Source organism: Antrostomus carolinensis, unplaced genomic scaffold, assembly GCF_000700745.2.
Source record: "Antrostomus carolinensis isolate BGI_N321 unplaced genomic scaffold, ASM70074v2 scaffold7392, whole genome shotgun sequence".
Classification (NCBI taxonomy): Eukaryota; Metazoa; Chordata; class Aves; order Caprimulgiformes; family Caprimulgidae; genus Antrostomus; species Antrostomus carolinensis.
This window is the reverse complement of record NW_010298886.1, coordinates 84,549-106,064: the sequence shown is the minus strand read 5'-3', so window position 1 is coordinate 106,064 and position 21,516 is coordinate 84,549. Positions and strand designations below refer to the sequence as shown.

General features: G+C 37.5%; 1 protein-coding gene across 1 annotated transcript in view; it reads left to right on the top strand.

Annotated features, from left to right (window-relative positions):
- Nucleotides 1–281: 281 nt before the first annotated feature.
- Nucleotides 282–21,516, top strand: part of VTI1A (vesicle transport through interaction with t-SNAREs 1A) — a gene marked incomplete at its 3' end in the record, with an annotated part of 62,447 nt that continues 41,212 nt past the window's right edge. The window contains exons 1-3 of the mRNA XM_010162598.2: nt 282–336; nt 3,744–3,802; nt 8,420–8,530. Coding sequence (XP_010160900.2) covers nt 282–336; nt 3,744–3,802; nt 8,420–8,530 — 225 coding nt within the window. The remainder of the gene's footprint in view (nt 337–3,743; nt 3,803–8,419; nt 8,531–21,516) is intronic.

The window sequence follows — 21,516 nt, the reverse complement described above, 5'->3', positions numbered from 1 at the left end:
TCTGAGTAACTCCCCCTGATCTCATCTGCAGTCCCTGAGCAAGTCATCCTGTGGATATTGTCCCCTTTCTCTGTGGATTCTGACTGTGAAAGAAGTTGTTTCCTTAGCTTTACTGTGGCAGTAAAACTGAAAGTAAATGGTTTGACAACCATTCCAGCAAGTGCTTTCTGACTGACGTGTAGCATTTCGTGCTGCTGTTGCTGATATCAACAACAGGCCCAGAGGTATTGGCAGTCCTGCAGGCAAGTGGCTGCAGGCAGCATACTCCCACCAGGATTCACATGGATGCGGCTAGAGGAAGAGAGGAAAGCGAAACCAAGTGGGTGATACTTATTGGTAAGCTTGCTTTTCCTTACCAAAGTGGCCCTGCTGGATCCTGCCACCCCTTCTTGCTCTGGGGACTACATGGTGTTGTGTGCCCTGGAAGATCAGCAGTTGCAACAAGTTCAGCTGCTTTCCTGGGAATCCATGAAGATCTTGCTCCAAAGTCGTGGTGCCGGGATGTTGCCAAGGTCCTGCTCACATATCTATGTTTGAAGGAACAGCACAGGCCTGTTGTCAGTAGACCTCTCTCCCAGCAGTTGCTCTGGCCAACAGCTGTGAAACAACTCTTGAGTTGGGTTAAAGTTTAATTAACTAAATCATTGAAGATCATTTGAATACCTTCTCAGTTTTATGGGAGCAGTTTCAGCCAGACCTCCTTGTGTACTAATGAATTTTCCCTACCAAAGGTTCATGGCTTAATATCTCTGTGAGTAGGTAAGATCTTACTGGTCAGTAGAGTGCTAGGTAGCTCTTGTAATCACAAGTACACATAGAATTTGTACAGAATTTGTACATATTCACATGAAATATCCTCCAAAACCCTCCAACTTTATATCCCTAGATTTCAAGTTACATAATGTATATGGAAATTGTAATCCAGTAAAACTCGGGGAAATACTGAAATTGCTCTAGTACATTTATATTCTGCTGCTTTGTTTTTAAATTTGATTTTGGCTTCAATAAAATAGTATTTTGTGGTTTATATCTTACATTGTTTTCCTTTTTCCATCGTCATCTTCCCCACTTCCAAATGAAGGGAAGAACAGAGGTGTTTTGGGATGCTGGGTAGGAGAATTGAAATGTGCAGGCAAACAAGTGGCAGATTCTCTTTTCTTTTGGCGTTTAGTTATGTTAGGAAGATAACTCACCATTAAATTTTCTGGCTTGAGTGCCATCATGAGAACCTGATAGGGAATTAAAAAAAGACATTGCTAGCAGAGCGCTGCACAGAAATGAGCATTTCCTAAATCTTCTGCTGGAGTAGAATCCACCAGGCATGGCAGTGTGAATTCCAGAGTTGTAAGAAAGGTGCTTTTTTTCCATGGCTTTAGCTTTATAGAGATGATCACTTGATCAAATTCTGGGCCTCTTTCAAAGTTACGAAGGGAAACTGTGTGAGGACTTAGAGGTGAGCTCTAACTATTAATTTGTGGGGGGATCCAAGTGCTTCCTTCTTGCTTGTGTCACTGGCAGAGTTGCCTTTACTCAGAGGGTTTCAGGGTTCTTCAGGATTTTATTCTAGCTATGTTTTGCCAGACATAGTGTTGTTTAGTTCTTATTGCTGCCACTCAAAACCACCTTGATTTTTCCATTTAGGATATAGTGGAGTCAGAGCCTGAGACAGTCTCAACTTCAGGTGAACCTCACCAGCACTGCACCACTTGCTTATCCAGTCCAATCTCAGAAGAAGTCTTTGCTGCCTCTCAAGTTGGCAGCATCCATGAGAACTTGGGCTTCTCCAAGAGGAATTTTCCTTTAGTGAGGGACCTCAGACAATAGTCTTATTTTTCCACTGTAAATAAACTACCCACATGTTCTACAATACTATAGCAGCTTCTTGGGTGATAACCCAGTGCATATGATTTGTTCTTGTGAATCTGCCATGTGTGGGGTGGTGTATCCTCAGAAGACAGCTGGTTATTTGTAAAGATCTCTGTATTATCTGAAAAATAGAAGGATGATCCTGAACCTGATCCTCTCTGCAGGCAGAGCTCCGGTGTATGTAACTGAAGGACAGATCATGATGTTCGTGTGTCCTTAAATGAGAGTGTAGAGTGTCTTTGGTAAATGAGAAGATAGATGGGTAGTCCATGCAAATGTAATGCAGGATATTGTGGAACGGAGTGGGAGGACTCAGCTGAAACACAGCTTGCTTAAGCTGGGGATGCTTCACCAAAAATTCTGTAGCAATGTAGTCCTTTTGGAAGTAGTTTTGTTGCTTTCAAGGAAGGTTGTTTTAAGGACACATTTTACTTTATGTGGCCAAAGTTCTGGTTTTGGTTGCTACCTCAGCATCCCCTGATTCCTGCCTGTGGCACTAAGTTTGCATTGCAACCTGGGAGAAGCTGAATTATATACATTTAATAAGGGGAATCCGTCTTGAAATTCAGTGACTCGTGGCATGCAGAGGATCAAAGGGGATCATCAGATAGACCCTTTTTGTCTTTAGTATGTCAATTCTAGGATGCAAAGGGGTCATGTGGAAAAGAAGCAAAGGAATTCAGGCTAAAAAAGAAAACCATGAAGTCTAAAGATACACAATAAAGTCTCTTGTGCCAAGGTAGACTTATCCATCATGATCTCTGAGGAGCAAGGACTGGAGATACTTTTGTACAATTCATCAGGCAATGTAGTTTTGTACATTGCTTCACCAGGCAAACCACCAGCACAGATGTCTCGTGATGCTCTTGGTTTTAAACGATCAGTGGTTTAAAGGGTTTTATGTTCAGAGTGTTGTTGTTCACTTTATTGAGACAGTGGGTGGCTTTACAGTCTGCAGGATGGAGGATGTGCCCATGAGAGTGGCACAAGGCGATGCAAAAGGCAGTGCAAATGGTCTTATTTAAGCCCCTGAATGCCCACAATAACTAAGCAGTGTGGGGACTTTTTATTATCCAGTGACTGAATATTCCTCAGAAAGTCGCCTTTCATGTTGTAACAAACCAAGTGGTCAAGTGATTGAAATAGTTGGCAGGTATGACACTGAATCTCGGCTCATATTGGATTCTCTGCCTGAGAATGGGATGGTTAGAGTCAGGTGGAAAGTCAGACATACTCTCTAAGGCTGGGATATACACATTTTGGGAAACCTGACAGATGATGATTGCTGCATAAAGCTTATAACCGATTTTAATTTTTTAATATTTTATACTAATTTACATTTTTGCTACTAGAACAGGGTGGTTTTCTTGTAGTTCCCATGGCATTTCATTTTCTTCCTGTTGAAGTAGAAGAAACGGTTCTAGACCCAGCATAAGAGCAGGGGAATAGAAACCTCATTTTTCTTTAGGACCTGGATTCATTATAAGTGAGGTGGTTGGTTTTGTGCATCTCATATTTTGCAAATAAATAGAATAAGCCTTTGCTCTTAAACTGTATTTTTTTTTTTTTCCATTTGGGATAAGTATGTGCCTTCTCATGCATTTGTACACACCCAGCAAGCACCTGCTGAGGCATAACTCCTACACCTGGAGCATCTCTAACTGCTTTCCTAACAAAAAAGCAGAAGACTTCAAGGATTCTCTAGTCTACTTTTTTTTTTTTTTAATTACTAGTGTGGATCTCACAGTGTGTGATGATGTCACACAGAAGAAATACTTTGAGTCAGTTCTAACTAGTACATATACACTTTTGAAATGGTATATTTTTCTTTCATGGCAAGAGCACAGTTATATTGTATTTTCACAATTCTGTTTCAGATGAGAAGAAGCAGATGGTTGCAAATGTTGAGAAACAGCTCGAAGAAGCAAGGGAACTGGTACGTTTTTGGCTTTTCATATGTTAACTGCAAATTTCTGTGGAAAATAATAGGATTATTAGTAGTAACATTTAACACACATGATGCCCTAAAAATACTTAACAATAATATAGTAGAAAATGAAATAATATTTTTGAACTAGTTCTTATTTGAGGATGTGAAATACCCAAGAGGAGCGTATCCTTTTTTAACCTTCTGTTAAGTGATTTAATGTTTGCATTATTGCTGTAAGCTCTTACAGGCTGCTACAGGCTTTGAGGTGTGGATTATGCCTTTTACTTTAGGAACTGAATTAAATATTTACACACCTGGACTGTTTTTTTCTTGTAGGACCCATGCATCTAGTTGATTCGATCTGTCTGATTGTCTTGTAGAACAGTAGATCTTCTCTTTTAGCAAGTGAAAGATATTTAGTTGTTTGAGGTCAAGAGCACAATGGTAGCGTGAGCTGCTGGTCTGAGAAGAGTATATATGTTAACCAAGCATTAGTTAGCGGTCCACACTGACAGAAGAAAGCAATATGTGTTAATCAGCTGTGACTTTTTTTTAAATTTTATTTTGTTCCCATTGCAGCCTGTCATGTCCTCCAGATGGATGCAGTATAAAAGTGAAGTTTTATAGGTGTGGAGTAACTGAGCGAAGGTGTTGGTGACAGTTGAGGTTGATATTTTCCATGGCCAATAGTTCCTTGCCAGAAGTTGCTTTTGTTTATTGCTTGCAAGTGAGTTTGGTTTGTCTAGTGTCAGAAATGTTAGGATACGGAAAGGAACTTAGTTCTTCTAGCCTGAAAGTTCTTATAATTGAGCAACTCAAATAAGTGATTTGGTTACTAACTAAACAGTAATATTGAAATTCACCTTTTTAAGTGACATAGGAAGAAAAAGGTCTCTAGAGTGTTTGTTGACATACCTGGTGCTTTTGGTTTAAGAATTTAATTAGTCTTGTAGACCATTGGAATAGCATCCAGGAAAGATGGATCTTGGGATGACTCTGTGCAGGTTTACCCTGTGAGGATGGCAAGGTGCTTAACCTCTTTGGTGTGGTATTCTTAGTGAGAAACATGGTGAAATTGCTGTCCCATCTCATGAGGATGTTCTGAAGATATAATGCCTTTTGGGCACTTTCATACTCAAACAGCTGAAAGAAAGTAAGAATCTAGAAATGGTTTTCATCTCCATGTCACTACAACTTGACATGGCAAAAAAGCATAACAGTACAAGGAAATTGTAGCATGGGTGGTCTGATGAAAAATCTTTGAAATTTTGTTTTCAACCCAAAGTAAGATTGGAAGGAGCAGAAATTTAGTTAATGGCTCATTACTTCTCTCCTTCTGTCAGAAAAAGATCATATAAATCTGTATTTATTATAAGATTAAAAAGTAAATCCTGGATCTGTACTTTTAGCTTAATGATGATCTTCATTTAATGTACTGGCTTTTCTTTCATGCTTTTGTTTTAGATCATGTTGCTAATGCTGCTAGACAGGTGCTTAATTCAATTATTGGCTTTATGCAATTACCTAACATGTTTGTGATTCATGTCAAGGCTTGGGTTTAAAAATCAATTGGAACAAACCTGCTAATAACAGAACTGATTATAAGATCCTCTTTTAAACTGAAGGTTACAGTAGAAAATAAAAATAAACCTAATTCCTTGCTACTGCTAGTTTTTATATGTTGGTTTGCTTCATTGTCTTGAGTAGTCAAAGCTGGGTTTAGCCGATTTTCTTTTATTTCCTACTTGTCTAGGAAATTACACTCTCATATTTTATAAATATTATTGTAGAGATAATTTATTTACATTCACTAACCATTGATTGTTTTAAAACACTGTCTACTATGTTTGGGTAAAACCACTGGTGTAATTGTTTTGATCTATGTGCAGAACTGACACCAAAACTTTCAGACTCCCAGGCTGCCTTTTCAAGGCAGAGCTGTTGAGTAAGAGATCTTTGGAGAGAAATCCTGTCATTCTACTTCCCATGTGGAGTATCTGAATGTTATTTTTACCAGGTTTTTAAGAGAGGTGAATGTTGTGTTAGGGAAATTTTTTGAGTATAAAATCTAGCATGTGCTAGAAGAGCTGAGATTAGCATTTTTGAGTGAAATTCTACTTTTAAGAAGAAAAAGCTAACTGTGTGTTATTTACCTTTATGTTTTATGAGGGACACATCACAAAATTACTGTGTTGCAAATGCTTGGTTATTCTGATCTAGACACTTGGGTTTTTAATAATGCATGTAAATTTAGTGTTGCAAATGCTAGGCTATTCTTATTTAGACACTTGTTGTTTTTAATATAGATCTCTAGTTTAGTTTCAGGGCTTTAGAATCAGAATAAAATAGCAAAGCTTACAAGTTTCATAAAATGTCAGCAATTCTCCAGAGCAATTTCCATGTGGAAAAGTTCCTGTGGGAGGAGGAGACTTATTTTGGGGTCTCAATGGACATCAGCAGTGCTACCTTACTTTGTTGTATTTTTGAATGGAAATACCAGTGGGTGCTCTGCTTTATCCTGCATTCGCTGCTGTGAGTGTACTGGGTGTTAGGAGCAAACCTACTAAGTTAAACCCCTGAGGAGCCTTAAGGATGGGGCCTGGTTTATGAATTTGGGCAAGAGTTAAGTTCCAAAATGCTCATCTTCACCACAGTGGTGCAAGTTTGAACATCAGCAATAACTGAAGTTTGAGCTTTTAGGTTTTCTGAAGAAAACTTGAAATTCTACAGATGTTTTGAGATTTAAGTGCCAGGTTATTTTTAGCTTTTAGTGGAATTTAGCTCTGTTCTTGCTTGTGTATGAAAAATATGATTTTGTGACCAATAATATGAGGCCTGAAAGTGAAGGTGCATGAAATAAGGTTGTATTTAGGTTCACACCTGCTTGGACCACTATCTTCTGCATGACTTCACATGGAAATTTATCAGCCTAGCCACAGAATTTACCTGTTAATCTCATGATGACAAAAAAAAGGTGTTAAACATTGATCAGCCTAAAGATGCATTCTTCATAGTTGGACCTTACACTCTTTGATACAGGCACTTTAGAATGAACATTTTGGGTTTCATGGATTGTGGTCTGATCCTTGGTGCAAATTCTGTATTCACTGGGAGATAGTTTCATTTTTATATAATAGGTAAGAATTGAGACTTCATTAAAGTATCCTGACCTTGCACATGTAATTTTATATATATGAGAGGAATGTTTTCTGTGTTTATAGAACATTTGAGATCAAATATATTGAGATGAAATTGATAAGAAATAAACCAGTAACTCCAGCTATTGGTTTAATTTATGATAACCCTTTGGAAAGTTAAGCCTGAGCCAAAGAACTGAGCAGAATTAGAAATTGCTTTGTATATTTCAGTTCATTACTGACTATTTAATTAAAGTCTGCTTTACAGTTTGTTATTGAATATCATTTTGTATAATCAGAATAGATCAGGCAGAATGACTTTTGAGTATCTGGTAATTCCATTTATTAAATTCAGATGCTTTTCTTATGATATGAAGATGAAATTTCAAAGTGTAAGCAAGCGATTACATAGGAATAAACTGTAGCTGTCCCTTGTGAAGACCCATAACCAGTAGCTTGGGACCCTAATTGAAAGGCATTTCTGTTCCAATACCATATTGCTCAACTGAGATCAGTAGGAGGTGAGTAAATATTGTTTCAGGTGCCTACAGCAACCAGGGAGAGGTACTCTTTAATCTTTTTACAGTAAGTTGAAAAGATTTTAAAAGGCAGGTAAGGGATTCTTCAGCTGTGAAAAATAGAATTCCCAAACAGACAGCACCATGTAGAGGAGGCTCCATGACCCAGTGGCAGGTAATTAGCAGGCAGCTTGGCCCTGGTTTATAACTCCTTTTGATTTTCTGTTCCTCTGTGCCATATTCTTGCGTTTCAGGCCTCTTAGTATTCTACATGGCAAGAATAAATAGAAAAAGCTTTTGGAAGATTTAGTCTTATCTCTGATGTTTTAATGCATTTGACTATACAAATTCTTGAATGATGTTGTCATTAAAACCTGAGATTCATCTATTTAATATACCTACATACAGATTTGGGATGTGAATTTCAGGCTTTGTAATTCTGCTAAGTAGTATTTAAAAGAACAAGGATTATTTTATTAAACATAGAGACTGGTGGTAAACAAAACTTCAAACATATATATACATACACACACACACACACACACACACACACACACGTATGTATATGTGTGCGTAAAACTAAATATGTTTTTCAGCTGAAGGTTTCCAAAACCACACAGCTAGGTGGAGGTAGGCTTTCTTCTGAAAGTATGCTTATTTGCAGGAAGTTATTTAACCTCAGTTTGACTATTTTTTTTGTAATAAAATGTATTAATCACATTTGGAATTGAAAACCAGAAATGTTTGAATAGAATAATTCCTTCTAAATGTGAATAATTTTGTCACTTGTTTGTTGACTTAGTGATATGTAAGGATTTCGATAAATTGTTTATATATTGCAGAATAAAAACCATTTTTCTTTGTAAAGAAGGAATATTTCTTAGTATATGTGAACAATTTACGTAAATTCATCCTTGCTTTGATTACCCTTTTGATTTACATGTCTCTTCTTTATTTTTACTTGCTAGCTTGAGCAGATGGAACTTGAAGTTCGAGAGATCCCACCTCAAAGCCGAGGAATGTACAGCAATCGAATGAGAAGCTACAAACAAGAAATGGGAAAACTTGAAGCTGATTTTGTGAGTTTTTAACATATCACATAAAGGAAGGCATCTATGAGAATTTTTTTAGTATAATGCTGAAGTTATTCAGGCAACTGGGAGGGTATTTTTAACTAGTGTGAGAGATCAGTTCTGTATGTATCTTACTGTATTTATGGACAGATGAAAACCAGACTTGGGGAAGAGGAGCTTTTGTTTTTGTAGCATATTCAAGTTGCTAGCCTTCTGTTCCTTTGCTCTGGATCTGCGTTGTTTCTGTGTCATTAAACGTTGCGAGTGTTCATGCTGTAGGCAATATAGTCAGCTTTTAATCATATTGCTTAAGGAATGACTGGTAGAACATCAGAATTAATACTTAAATTATAGTGTAAGTATACTGTGAGTGGAAAATAATGGTTCATTGAAGATAGCCTGTAGTAATGTGGGCAGTAACATGAAAAGCAATATAATTTCCAATCCATGGAATTTTTGAATGTAGTTTATCTCATGTGCACTTCATTTCTTAGTCTCTGTGATTTCTTTTCCATTGCACTTAGAGTCTTCTTGGCTTTTGTACAAATCAGTTATAAGTACTACATTTTTCACATAATGGATGCAAACTAACAAGATTCCCTTGTTCAGGGGCTTCTACTACAGTTATCAGTCCTTTTTTGTGACTAGGATTTGTACTGAATAGATTTACATAGAGACAAAACTGTTTCCTCTAAAATCCTGAAGAACTTCAAAGGGATTGCAAAGTGTAGGAAAATGCTGTGTTAATTGGCAGCAGCTCAGTTCCCCCAGGGTAGGGAAAAAGAAATACCTAGTGGCAGTAGTTTCCATTCACTGGAGAACTGTGAATTTTCTCATGTTGCTGGCAGCAGTTTGTTCCTTCAGGGAAGGGGAGTCAATGTTTATACCTGCAGCCAGGAAATCCAGCTGACTGTCATTCCTCTGTGCTTCTGCCAAGTTGAGGAGTCACACAAAAATGTAGTAGAAGATGGTTGCAATTTTGTAAAGTTTGAAGAATGTTAGGATAAAAAGATGTGCATCAAAATTTTGAGACAATCTCATGCCGTTCCCCTGTAGGAAGTGCGTATGGCCCTACTGGCTAAAGAGTGGCTGCCAAGAGAGAGCAATTTCTAGACCAATATTATCTTCTCAGATGTGTGAGAATCTGCTGTCAGCATATATTTGTTGCTGGTCTATTTCTCTATGTAGGCGAACGGGGGAATTGGTACTTCCATATTCCCAGGCAACAGGGAATGGGAGAGTTCAGAACTGGACACTTTTTGGAAGAGGAGAAATGAGCATGTGTGGAAGAAATGCATCAGAGCACTAGGAGTTACGTGATTGAAAGAACGTAAGTCTGTGCTCAGAGTGAAGGAGCAAAAACAACTTGAGAAGGAGGAAGAAACAGATCATAATAATAGGAAAAAACCAACAGCTCAAAAGCCAAGGATGGCTTTCAGCAGAAGATCAAGGACTGAGAGTTGAGTGAAGGATGGAGCAAAATACTGAAAGAAAACCACTGCTATGCTTGGAAAAGTCTCAGTTGTATAGAAAATAGTGTTGTTACAACTAAATTATCTACATAATTCTGGTTTCTAAGTACTAAGTTTGCATGTGAAGTTTTGAGTATCTTTTTGGGTTATTCTCCAGTCTAGCAACTTGTTGGAAACTATATAACAAAATGATTCAGTGGTGAGTTCAAAGAAAGAAGAGGAGGAAGGAAAGGAAATGTTACTTTGACTCTATAAGCTGCAATGCTGCTGAAGGTAGGAAGTTAAAAATATTTGCTGAAATGAAAGTGCTTTTGAGTGTTCTGCCTGAATATTGTCCTGAATTAGTTGTGACCTGTTTGACTGTAAGCAAAGCATATAGTGTTTATTTAAGAGCTTTAGCAGGCCTTTAGGGAATGCAGATCTAAGTACTTTTGAATTCACTTGTATAGAAGTAGGGATATTCTTAACTGTGAGTGACACTGGCAGTTTCAAGTTAGGATCAGCTTACAGGATTGCTGCTTAAAGTTCTGGGCTCTTCCAAAAGGCACACAGATGTGAGTTTGCAAAGCTAAATGTTATTCTTTATGAATGGACTTGGAATCTCAGCTGGATCCCACTGTATTTGGCTTGGCCTTTCTTCCTGTGTGAAGCAGCATGGAGGAGAGGACATTTCTCAATCATCTTGAAGTGTAAGTTCTTTGTTTCAAACACAAAGTGAACACAGAACTGGGACTGGTGGTTTTCTTTTATATTCATCATAATGAACATGAGTTTTGATCTCGTGGTTCTTTGCATGCCTTACAGCATCTTGAAAATTTGCCCTCACCCAAGCAGTTAAGGAAGACAACAGCACAGCAATGTATTGCAAAGTTAGGAGAAGGAAACATGGAGTATGTGAACTCTCCACAAGGATGGGCAACATTAAGGTTTATTTGTGACATATGATAACTAATTTGTGAGTTTATTTTATCTTGGGCAATATGTGTAAAAATGACAAAATGACTGGACCATCACTTTGATATTATTTACTACAAACTGTGACATCTTAATGAATATTTAGTGGTTTTTTCCTATGCACTTTACTAATGCCAGAAGTATGTTTTGAAAAATACAAATTTCAGCTTAGTTGAGCTGTGCTTTGAAAAGTTACTCCAAACATGGCTTGTTCATCTCTGACTTTGTAATTAAATAGGAACAAGTTGCAAATAGGAGATTTATTTGCCCTCATTGCTAAGCCTTGTTACCTTGAGTCATGCCTGCAGTTACAGTGCTCTGCAGTACAGACACGTGTGGAGGCAATGGCACCTGCCCCATGCACTGTATTGCATGTGGGTAGTTGGTAACCCAATAACTGTATTGAATCATGTCTGAAGAGAAAAAGCCCCCTTGCTCCATCTTGACCCACCCTGTTGGAGAGGAACAGTGGTTATGAAAAAAAGAATAGCTCAATTTTGTCATTAAAAGTTCTCAGCATAGCACTGTGAACATGGATGGGGAAATTTAACAAAGCAAGCATCGCACCTCGACTTAAGGCAACAGTGGTTTCTGATGCTTGCCTCAGTGCTGTGCAGTCTTCCATGGGGAGCAGATGCCTGGGGAGAAACACAAGAATAGGGTAAGCAAAAAGTACTCTAAGGGCCTCAAAGATGATGAGGGGCCTGAAGCATCTCCTTTATGAGGAAAGGCTGAGAGAGCTGGGACTCTTCAGCTTGGAGAAGAGAAGACTGAGAGGGGATCTTGTCAATGTCTATAAATACCTGAAGTGCGGGGGACAAATGGAGGGGGCTGGGCTCTTTTCAGTAGTAGCCAGTGACATGACAAGGGGCAATGGGCAAAAACTGGAACACTGGAAGTTCCAGACAAACCTAAGGAAAAACTTCTTTACTGTGAGGGTTACAGAGCACTGGGACAGGCTGCCCAGAGAGGCTGTGGAGTCTCCATCTCTGGAGATGTTCAAAACCCGCCTTTCCTGTGCAACCTGCCGTGGGGAACCTGCTTTGGTAGGGGGGTTGGACTAGGTGATCTCCTGAGGTCCCTTCCAACCCCTGCAATTCTGGGATTCTGTGAAAGTGATACTTCTTTGCCGAAAAGCTGCATACACCTCAAAAGGCTGTGCTTCAGGCTTGCTTGCTGTGTGTGTTAAACATATCAAAACAGAATAAAACTGGTTGCTAAACCTTATGTTATCTTCTTCAACTTGCAGGTGTAAATCTTGGTTTTATGATGTTATTTTCAATAGTATATACTAATACTAATACTGCATTTTTATAGCGGGGTTTCGTTCCTGTCAGGTCTCAGAAATTGTAGTCCCAAAGCTGCGGTGGCTCTGGGGCTCCCGCAGGGACCAGGTGTGCTGGGTTGCAGAGACTGCAGTAACGGCTCTATCTTGTGGCCCGAAGTGGAGTTGCAGACCACATACTTGTGCTTTCTGGGTTGATTAAGGTTTTGGGACCACCTACTAAATAAAGAGTGCCTGAAATTTAAAACAATCTTCCTATGTGCAGGTTTTTTCCCCTGCACCTACCAATGCACCGTGGTGTGATTTAAGCCTCTAAATATTTTGATTTTGACTATTTCAGATGTAGAATGTCCACGGTGACTGCCTGCATGTAAGTTCTGGATGCAAAAAAAGCCTTATATTTTCTTGTAGTTTTTTAAGTACATGGACTATAGGTATTGTCTATTTTTTTAAAAGTAAAGCATTTTTTTTGTTAATTGTTACCTGAAAATAGCCAGTGATCTTTAAACAGTGAGGATATGAAGTGGTACAAGGCTTTCCAGATTTTGTAAAAATACTTTAACCTGAACCTATCCTAGTTCATATGAAACTGTAACTATATAAACTTAGCAATGTGTGGTTATCTGCTGGCCTTAGTATTGACTCCAAGAATTCCATGTACTGGCTCAATGTAAGGGCACCATAAAAAAGAGGAGGAAAAAAAAAAAGGCAGGCATTTTCCTTAAAAGCTTACAGCTGAGGTATGAGGCATTCAATTGATGGGGAAATATAAAAATCCAGTAAGACCATATTACACAGTAATATTCCTGTTACGACAATGAGTACTACACAATGAGCGCTCAGAGTGAGATGGATGTTTCTTGTTAGAAAAATAACCATCAAATAGAGGAGACAAAGGAACTGTCGTGGCAGCACAGAGGCAAGTTTTACAGGTAGCATTTGCTATCAGTCCAAGAGACAGCATTAATTCCTTGTAAAGACTCAGTGTTGGTGGTGATTTTGGTTATTCTGCTTCCTCCCCCCCCCCAAAAAAAAAGAGGGGAAGAAGTCATAGATATGTAGACAGATACATTGAACAAAACTTGACTAAATGTTTAAAGGTTTTTGGCATTTAACAATAGCTTCAGTTCAGTTGATAGTGAAGATATATATTCACATTTCATACCTCCTACAGGTTCTGTTTATGATAACTGTTAAAATGACAACTACTGTTAAGTTTTAAAAACATTTAAGGAGATAAGAAATAGAATTTCATTTGATGAAGTTAGCTCTTTTGTGTGACCCTGAAGTACCACCTGAGTCCAGAACAACTGCTACAGTTGTGTCAGGTGTATTCTGGCTGCTTTTTCCAAATACTGCTACCCCTAGTTCAATCACCTACCCAGATAAATATTCTTATGGCTCTAAGCATAACAAACAACATTTGTCAAATGACAAGTTAATGGCCTGTATCTTTACAGCCAGAATATTCCTTACCTTTCCAGTTTGAACTAAAAGTTTAGAGACTCAACTGTTGCTGCTGGATTATTTTGATTTATAAAGCAAAGCCTTACTGCTTTATAGATACAAAATCGTAAACTGTGTGCGGGACAGATGTGTATATCTTCATGGCAGTATCCCAACAATGTTATTTTATTAAAAGCAGGGAACCCACCAGGCGTACACGTTATGTGTGCACGTGCACCCTGCATGGGCAGGCATGCATCCCCGTAGTGAAAACCTGATCTTGTTGACAAATTCAAAACTTTTGAAATCAGACTACTATGTGAGTAGTATAGCTCTTTTGAACAGGGCTGTGGAGAATTTGCTTTCATGCACATAAGATTGAACTGATTAAGTTTCAGAAGAAAGAATTTGAAATATCTGACTGTGTGCTTTGACAATCTGATTTTGAGAAAGCATTTTGTCAACAAAAGTTCCTTCACTGTGCCATTTTTACAGATACTGTCGCCTTCTTGAGATAAGTAATCAGCCCTCTACACTGTACTCAAACTGCTCTATACAGAGGAACTGATTTTTTTCCTCTGTTCCTTTTCTAATACATTCTGGTACAATATTTGTCTGCTTGGCTGCTGCTGAGCATTAGGCCAAATTCTTTTCTATAGAGGCAAATTCCAGATTGTCTTCAGTTTGTTTTTACTTATTGTGTCCCCACCTTGAGGGGTTTGTGGTGGAAGAAAGTGGAGGCATTTCACATTTTGCAATGACTTAATATTTATAATACTGCTATTTTAAATGGATAAAAAGTGATACAGGAAAGAATGTTCTTTTTTTTTTTTTTTTTTTTTTTTTTTGGTAACATTCAAGACCTAAACTGAGTTTTTGTTGAAAGATTAAGAGGTGGTATAACTTAGATCCCCTTCAGAAAACTTGTCCTAATTTATTTACATGTTAAGAATTTTTTTTATAGTTTTGTGTGGAAATATGGAAAAGGAAGAAAATTTATTTCACCATGGAATTTACTGGTGATGACATACTTTTCCTTAGAGGAAGGTGTGAAAGATGGGAGTTAACATACTTAATTTGTAATTAACCTAAGGGGTTCTGTTGGTCTTAACTGAGATTCCCGAGAGGCCAGACCAGTGAAGCACACCTTACCTCCTGGTTTTTATAATTCTGTAGATATTGCTTACAAAGAATCCTCCCATATTTGACCAGTAAGATGCATCTCATAACACAATGTGTGAAAAGATAATATGCTGGGTAAGGGCAACCAAGCAGCAAATTTTTAATGTTAATAAAATTAATTCCTTAACTAGATTAGTCTTTCAACCAACTTCACCTTGATACTCATAGGAACTTCTGTGTGTCTCTCTCCAGAGGTGTTGCTCATCTGTTAACTCGTAGGAGTAAGACTGGTGAGTTTTGGGGCATGCTGTTTGTTGCTCCTTCAGCAAGTCACTGATTGTGGAGATGATGCACAGGACTTTAAGAAAAACCAGTTTGTGGAGCACTGGGCTTGGCTGAGTGATTACAGATAAAGGTGCTTTCAGGAAGTGATTTGGCGAGTCTGATAATTCTTGTGTCTGGCTGGAGGCTATGAATGAAAGGCATACTGACTCATAGTGCGCTGTAAGCATTCATGCCTCATTCTCTCTTCATGCACAAGATGTTTCTGTATTAAATGAAGCTAAAAAGTGGTCTATGGCGGAATAAAATCCTTCTGTAAAATATGTTTTAAGGCATGTAATAGAAATTCAGCACGACATGAGCTCTACCTTTTTCACTTAACATGCTTTCTCACCTGGCAGTCTTTAGACATGTCTGGATGCCAGCGCTCAGCAGCCTTTCCCAGGTGGAGAACTATCATTTCTTATGTTACAAATTACCATGTAATTTGTTCTTATGTTGAAACTTCTACTTCTCAAAGTAGTAGAGTTAAATCTATTTGCTGGTCTTCCTAGAAGATAGTGGAAGAAGCAATGTCTGCTCAAAATTACTTGTAGCCACCTGGTGAGTACAGTGATGTCATATCCAGAAGGTGAATGATTTTTGAGGGGCAGAAGGAGGAAGGCTTCACTGTTTCCCACTTTCTCAGTGATTTCTTATTTTAGTCAAATGATACTCCCCTACTGTCATGCAAGAGGAAGCAAGCTGTCATTGTCCTGCTTTTGATAGCAGCAGCAGCAATAAAGGTTCTGCAGTTGGAACATAGGTGTGGGATGCGATGACGAATAAAGCAGAACAGAGTGTATCTCACTCTCCCTTCATTGTATTGCTCACCTGTACTCGTATAAGTAGAAGTTTGATTTGGTTTCTATCATGAGTTAGAAACAAAGATTCCAAGAAAAAACAGCAGACAAGCTGAGCAAAAACCCGCATCATTTTATCATGCTTGCTTTTCAGACTAGAACTGCACTCTCAAGTTCCTTAACATGTTGTTATTCATTTTTTTCCAGCTAGAGTGAGGCTAATTTGTGTTTGACTGGAAAATAGGAAGAGACATGTGATACTGATAAAGTAAAAAAATAAGGAGAAGGTATCAGTTTGACACTGGAAAGATTAATTACAGCCCTTTTCGGATTTCTTGGCTGGTTTGTTCAGGGAATTACACTAGATGGCACTGTTTGTTTGCAAAGCAACTACTTTGTCTTCTCCCCCCCCTTCTTTTTTTTCGTTTCTTTTTTTCTTTTTTTGCTTTGGTAGTAACTGAAATTACTGTTTCATGAATAAAATATTTCTGGTGGGATTTGCATTTCTATATTGGCTGAAGATACTGTGTTGAATGTTTTATTAACCAGCCCAGTGCAACTGTCAGCCTATTAAAGAGATCCAATGGACCCTGTTTAGCTAAATAAACTAAATAAATCCAATTCGTCAAATTGTGTTCCTGGCTGTTTATTTTCCATTCTTTTGATGTGCAGTTTATTTTAAGTTAAAGCCACATACTTTTAAAAATTAATGTGAAAATAGAATTTAGTGTTTGAAACATGAGGGAACTAATTGCCATGGTCAAAAAATAGCTTTCCTTTATGGTGAAGTTGCTGTCTAGTAAATGGTGAACTTTTTATTGGTGACTGATTAACTGTCCCATGTCAAAAATTAGTTTGGCAAATGAGTGGTTAATGGCTTTTTTTGCCTGCTTGCTGTGTTCTGATACTTTCATTAATTTAAACTTGAAATATAAGCACTGCTGTTAAAAGTAGCTATTTCTACCCAACTTCGAGAGGTTTGTGCTTTATCTGGATATTTTCTCAATCAGAATTCAAGGAGAAATTTTTATGTGGTTATTACATATTTAAATGCTTGTTGAAATTCTGATTGCATCATAGGCAAATATTAGACCATAAAAAAATCTCTTTGCATAACTGAATATATTGTATGTCTGATTGTCAAACAGCTGTCAAACATTACAAATAGTAGCATTCATTATATTCTGCTAGTACAAATAATATTTTAGTTACCTTGTCTTTTGCTGAAAACCTTTGCCATAGAATAGCAGGAGACAGGCTATAAATTTACAGCAGTGTTATTGGCATAGTAAAAATTCTTCTGTGCCGGTTAGAAATTCCTGTAAATGCAAATATGTTCTAGATTTGTTAATAAGCAAAATGAAGAAACAGTGTTGGATGTATTCTCTCTTTGTGATGCTTTCCGTAGCACTGCTTTAGTGATGCTATGTGTTAACTTCTGTGTTTTACAAGAAATTGAAGCTGCCAAGTATCATGTTTTGCATAATTTCATTTTTCTAATATCAGGTTTCGAAAAGTGGAATACTGAAATTCAGTGCAATAGAAACACAGTTCAGCTGAGTTCTGTTTTTGTCTTTTCTCTCAAGAAATCTACAATAATGGATTAAAAAGTCTTTGTGAAGAGCTAACGTGTAGGTATGAGTTTGATAATGTCAGGGATTCTTAAGGAAAATCATTCAATCATTCCATCATTTTTTCTTACAAATGGCAGTTGAATTTAACTGAAATTGTAAATTTTGCTGCTGTCCCACCCCCAAACTCTAACCCAAGAACAAAGTAGTTATTTATGCAGATGTTTTCAGTGTTGGGTAGAGTGCTGTTTCCTTGTGTAGGGAGACTTTCATTTGTCCTGAAAAATACTAATACTATTAATTATTTCTTAAATATTTACATTTTAATATTTACAAGTTGCAACTATTTTAAAATGCTGTTTAATAACTAAGACACAATGTTAGCCTGTTTTCTCTCTGACAAAAATTTCCCATTTTGTAGTCTAAGCTGGTTCTTTTTAACATACCAGTGGTAAACACAGAAGGAACTTTAAGAAACCGACTCTATTGCAGGTAAAAGGAGATGGACCCTTACAGCAGAGGAGATGTCTTTGTTTCTGGCATAAGACTTGGTGTGGAAGGAATATAAAGCAAAAAATGCAGCTGGAAGTGTATTAGAATGGTTGTTGGGATTTTTGTTTTGCTTTGTTTTGTTTTTTTTCCCTTCTTGTAATGTTCATTACTATGTGAAGCATATGGAAAAAGTGTGAATATCTCTGTTCTTTTGTTTGGTAACTTTTTATTTGTGTTCTGCAATCATTTAGTAGTCAGTCCCAAGTACAGTCAGCTTCTCTTAAAGCAGCTGTACAAACCACAACAAAAAGTGGTCCTTGGCACAAAGTCTGTGTAAACTTGCTGTTCGTACTCAGCTGGGGAGGAAAGTGCTGCAAAGGCTAGAGGATCTGTAAGTTGTACATTTGACAATTTAATGCTTGTACACATTTATAATAACTGGATCAACTAGAGCATCTCTCTGACTTTTCATCCCCTTTTTATAAAGTGCCTTTAGGGTGCCAGTGCTGGGAATATCAGCCTTTTCCAATATTTAACAAATACTACAGAGGTTTCACTCATAACAGAACTGATCAATGAAAATTAGAGTAGCAATATAATGAACAGGTAGTGGAAAGGAATATAGCAGGTGGCTTCTGGGATCAGTAGTAGAACAGAGTAATTTTCCCTGCTGTGGTGACATTTAACTATTTCTGATGGGTTTAATGAAAAATGTTTTTTGCTAACTAAATATTTGGTGCCTGATGCATAAGAAAAAGAAATTGGGGAGTGTGTGTTTGTGGGCTCTGCATGTTTCCCATTGAGTGGTATTTGTACTTACTTTCTGAATCCCCACAACTTTCCAACATGTCCTTAGTTTGTTTGCATATTTTCAGGGGAGTTCTTTTAGAAGACTAGAATGAATAAAACTAGTATTTGCCAACTTACCCTCCTGGTCAGTGTGGAAACATGTTAGGCAGGCTTTTGGAAAACACGGAGTTGCAGTTGCAGACTGTGTACTTGTTCACTAAAGACTCAAATATGAATTCTGGCAAGTCAAAGGAAAGGCTCATGTTGTGTTTGGTGGGTCTTTGCTTGGACCTTAGATAGAAAATGCCTCTGCCTGGCAAGGATAGCACCTTCCTTTCCACTGATGCATGAGTAAGCAGCTTTGAGCCATTATTAAATCTAACTGTAACCTTTGCTAGGGCGTATCACCAACCAGGAAAAAAGGTGGTATTTGATAGTTGATTTCAGACAGAATAATGGCATTAATATCAAACCAAATTCTTTTATTTCAACATTTGAAAACTAACTTATTAAATCTATAATGTTGGTTGGTATTTTGAGACATATAACTGCAAGTATTTTGACACAGGGATCCTGTTTTGTAGAGTGCCTAGCACAAAAGCCTTTCTCATCCATGAGTACAACTCTTTGGTGCTGTGGTAGTGGGTATTAAATAAATAGAACTGTGCAAAGAACTGAGTTGGTGTGTTGATGTGTTTCTTGTGATTATTTTTGTTTTGTTTAAAAAATATAGGTTAGTTTCAATATTATGGATTATTCCATTAGCATCTGGCTTTGAAACTACAGGTTTTAATTTTTCATAATTTCTAGCATCCTTAAAAAAAGTTTGAGGACTATTTATCTAGGATTGATGTGTTTGGGACTAAAACTAACAATGTGAAGAAGGGGTCTTAGCTATAGTTTAGGATTTTATTTTTTTTAATTAAAAAGTTTGATTTGTAATGACCACATTGTTGTATTGTTTTGTAATTCAATGTTATTAACAGCCCTAAGTGACCATGTGATTTCCTTTTCTATCTGCCCAGTCTTCAGGAGAAATCAGACTCTGTGGTTCAGTTGTGTAAGCTTCCCACAAAGTTAGTTCAGTCAACTAAATCAAGGTAAAAAGTTACAGAAAGGTCAGGATTAAGTTAGGGGTTGCTAACCTGAATCACTTTCCCAGCCTTTTTAAGCCCTTCATGCTCCTTTTGTGTTTTCCTCGCCTTCTGTCATGTTGTCCTCCTGTTAGATCTTTATTTCAGCTGAAGGCACCTGGGCTGCATCTTTCTTCTGACCCATACTTGGAGTCAGTTTCAAACATGTTATTAAAGTCTCCTATTTTCATTCATGAGCTCCACATCTGGCATTCAGCAATGCAGATTGGTGGCTCAGCACTTGTGTCCTGTAGAGATCTTGGTTTAAAATGCACGAATTTTAGAATGAACATGAGGAAAATTTGCTCTTTTCCCTCCCCATTTTCACTTTTCTTTTTCTACTTCTCTTTCTGGGACAAACTTTAAAAGTTTTCGCTTTTAATTTGTACCTAAAAAAGTACTCTGTTGCTGAGGTCATCTGCTGGGTTCTCTTCTGTCATAATCTAAGACCAGTTTGCAAGCCATTTCTATGTTTTTAAAAATGTCTTAGCTGAGGGCTTTTCTCCTACCTCCTGTTTCATGTACCATGGTGGTGTTTGGTTTGACAGTCCTGTAATTTTGAAGTGAATTCCCCAGTTTTCCTCACTTACTGCATATGAGTCTGAATATGCTTGCTTTTTGAGGAAAATGAACTGGAAACTCCATTTCAAGTGTGCGCCAAACAGAGAAATAAGGGTCTGAACCAAAGACAGCTTTAAACCATGTTGAAATGACGATATTTGTTCTAAGAACTGGGCTGAATCTATACTGCGATAAAACTTTAAATCATGTATGCTGCAAAAACAATAGTGGAAAAACTCCAAGACGCTACCTGTCCTGATGTAGTTAAATGTATCTTTTGAGGTCCTTCCTTCCTTTGTGAAAGATATGTGCCCTTTGGAAATTTCCATTCCCCTTCTCATACCATATTTCAAACAAAGGAAACCAGGATGTATGCTTCTGTAGCCTGAAATCTGATCATTAGTAAGTTTGGATTACTTTTATTTTATGAAATTGTCTTTTCAATTAGTTTGATTAGTGTATAAAGATCATTTATGATGGGATCATGTATTAATTCTGTCACCTACTTGTTGTTTGAACAGAAAAACAAAGCCTCTGGTTTTCCATCATATTCAATGTGCTTGCAAGGTCTTCAGCACTGAATTTCTCATATCCACAAAGGATTAGTGGGTGATACTTAAAATATTCTTTATTGAAGTCCCCAACTGTACTCACTGTGTTTGTGATTTTGATGCAGAAGTGACATGAATTAGTAAAATACTTGTTATCTAAGGAACAGGAAATCCAAATCAAGTCTTGGAACATGTTCAGCATGTCTGGTGTATTCTAAGAAATTGTTATCCTTATCCCTGACATGTAAGTTTTACAGAATAATTAAGAGATTGTGGTATGCAATACTTCTTGATAGCCACAGCATAAATCTTAGTATCAACTTGGTTGTATAATAATAAGATTCTTCTCCATGTCTTATGCTGAGATGTAGAATGGGACTTGCTGAAGAAAAGAAAAACCTTTTCCAGCAAGGAGAGGTGCTGTCAATGAACAGTCCGTTCTCTGTTTCCTCCCTGCCTTTAAAATCTTATGGCCTGGGTTTAGCTTGGGCA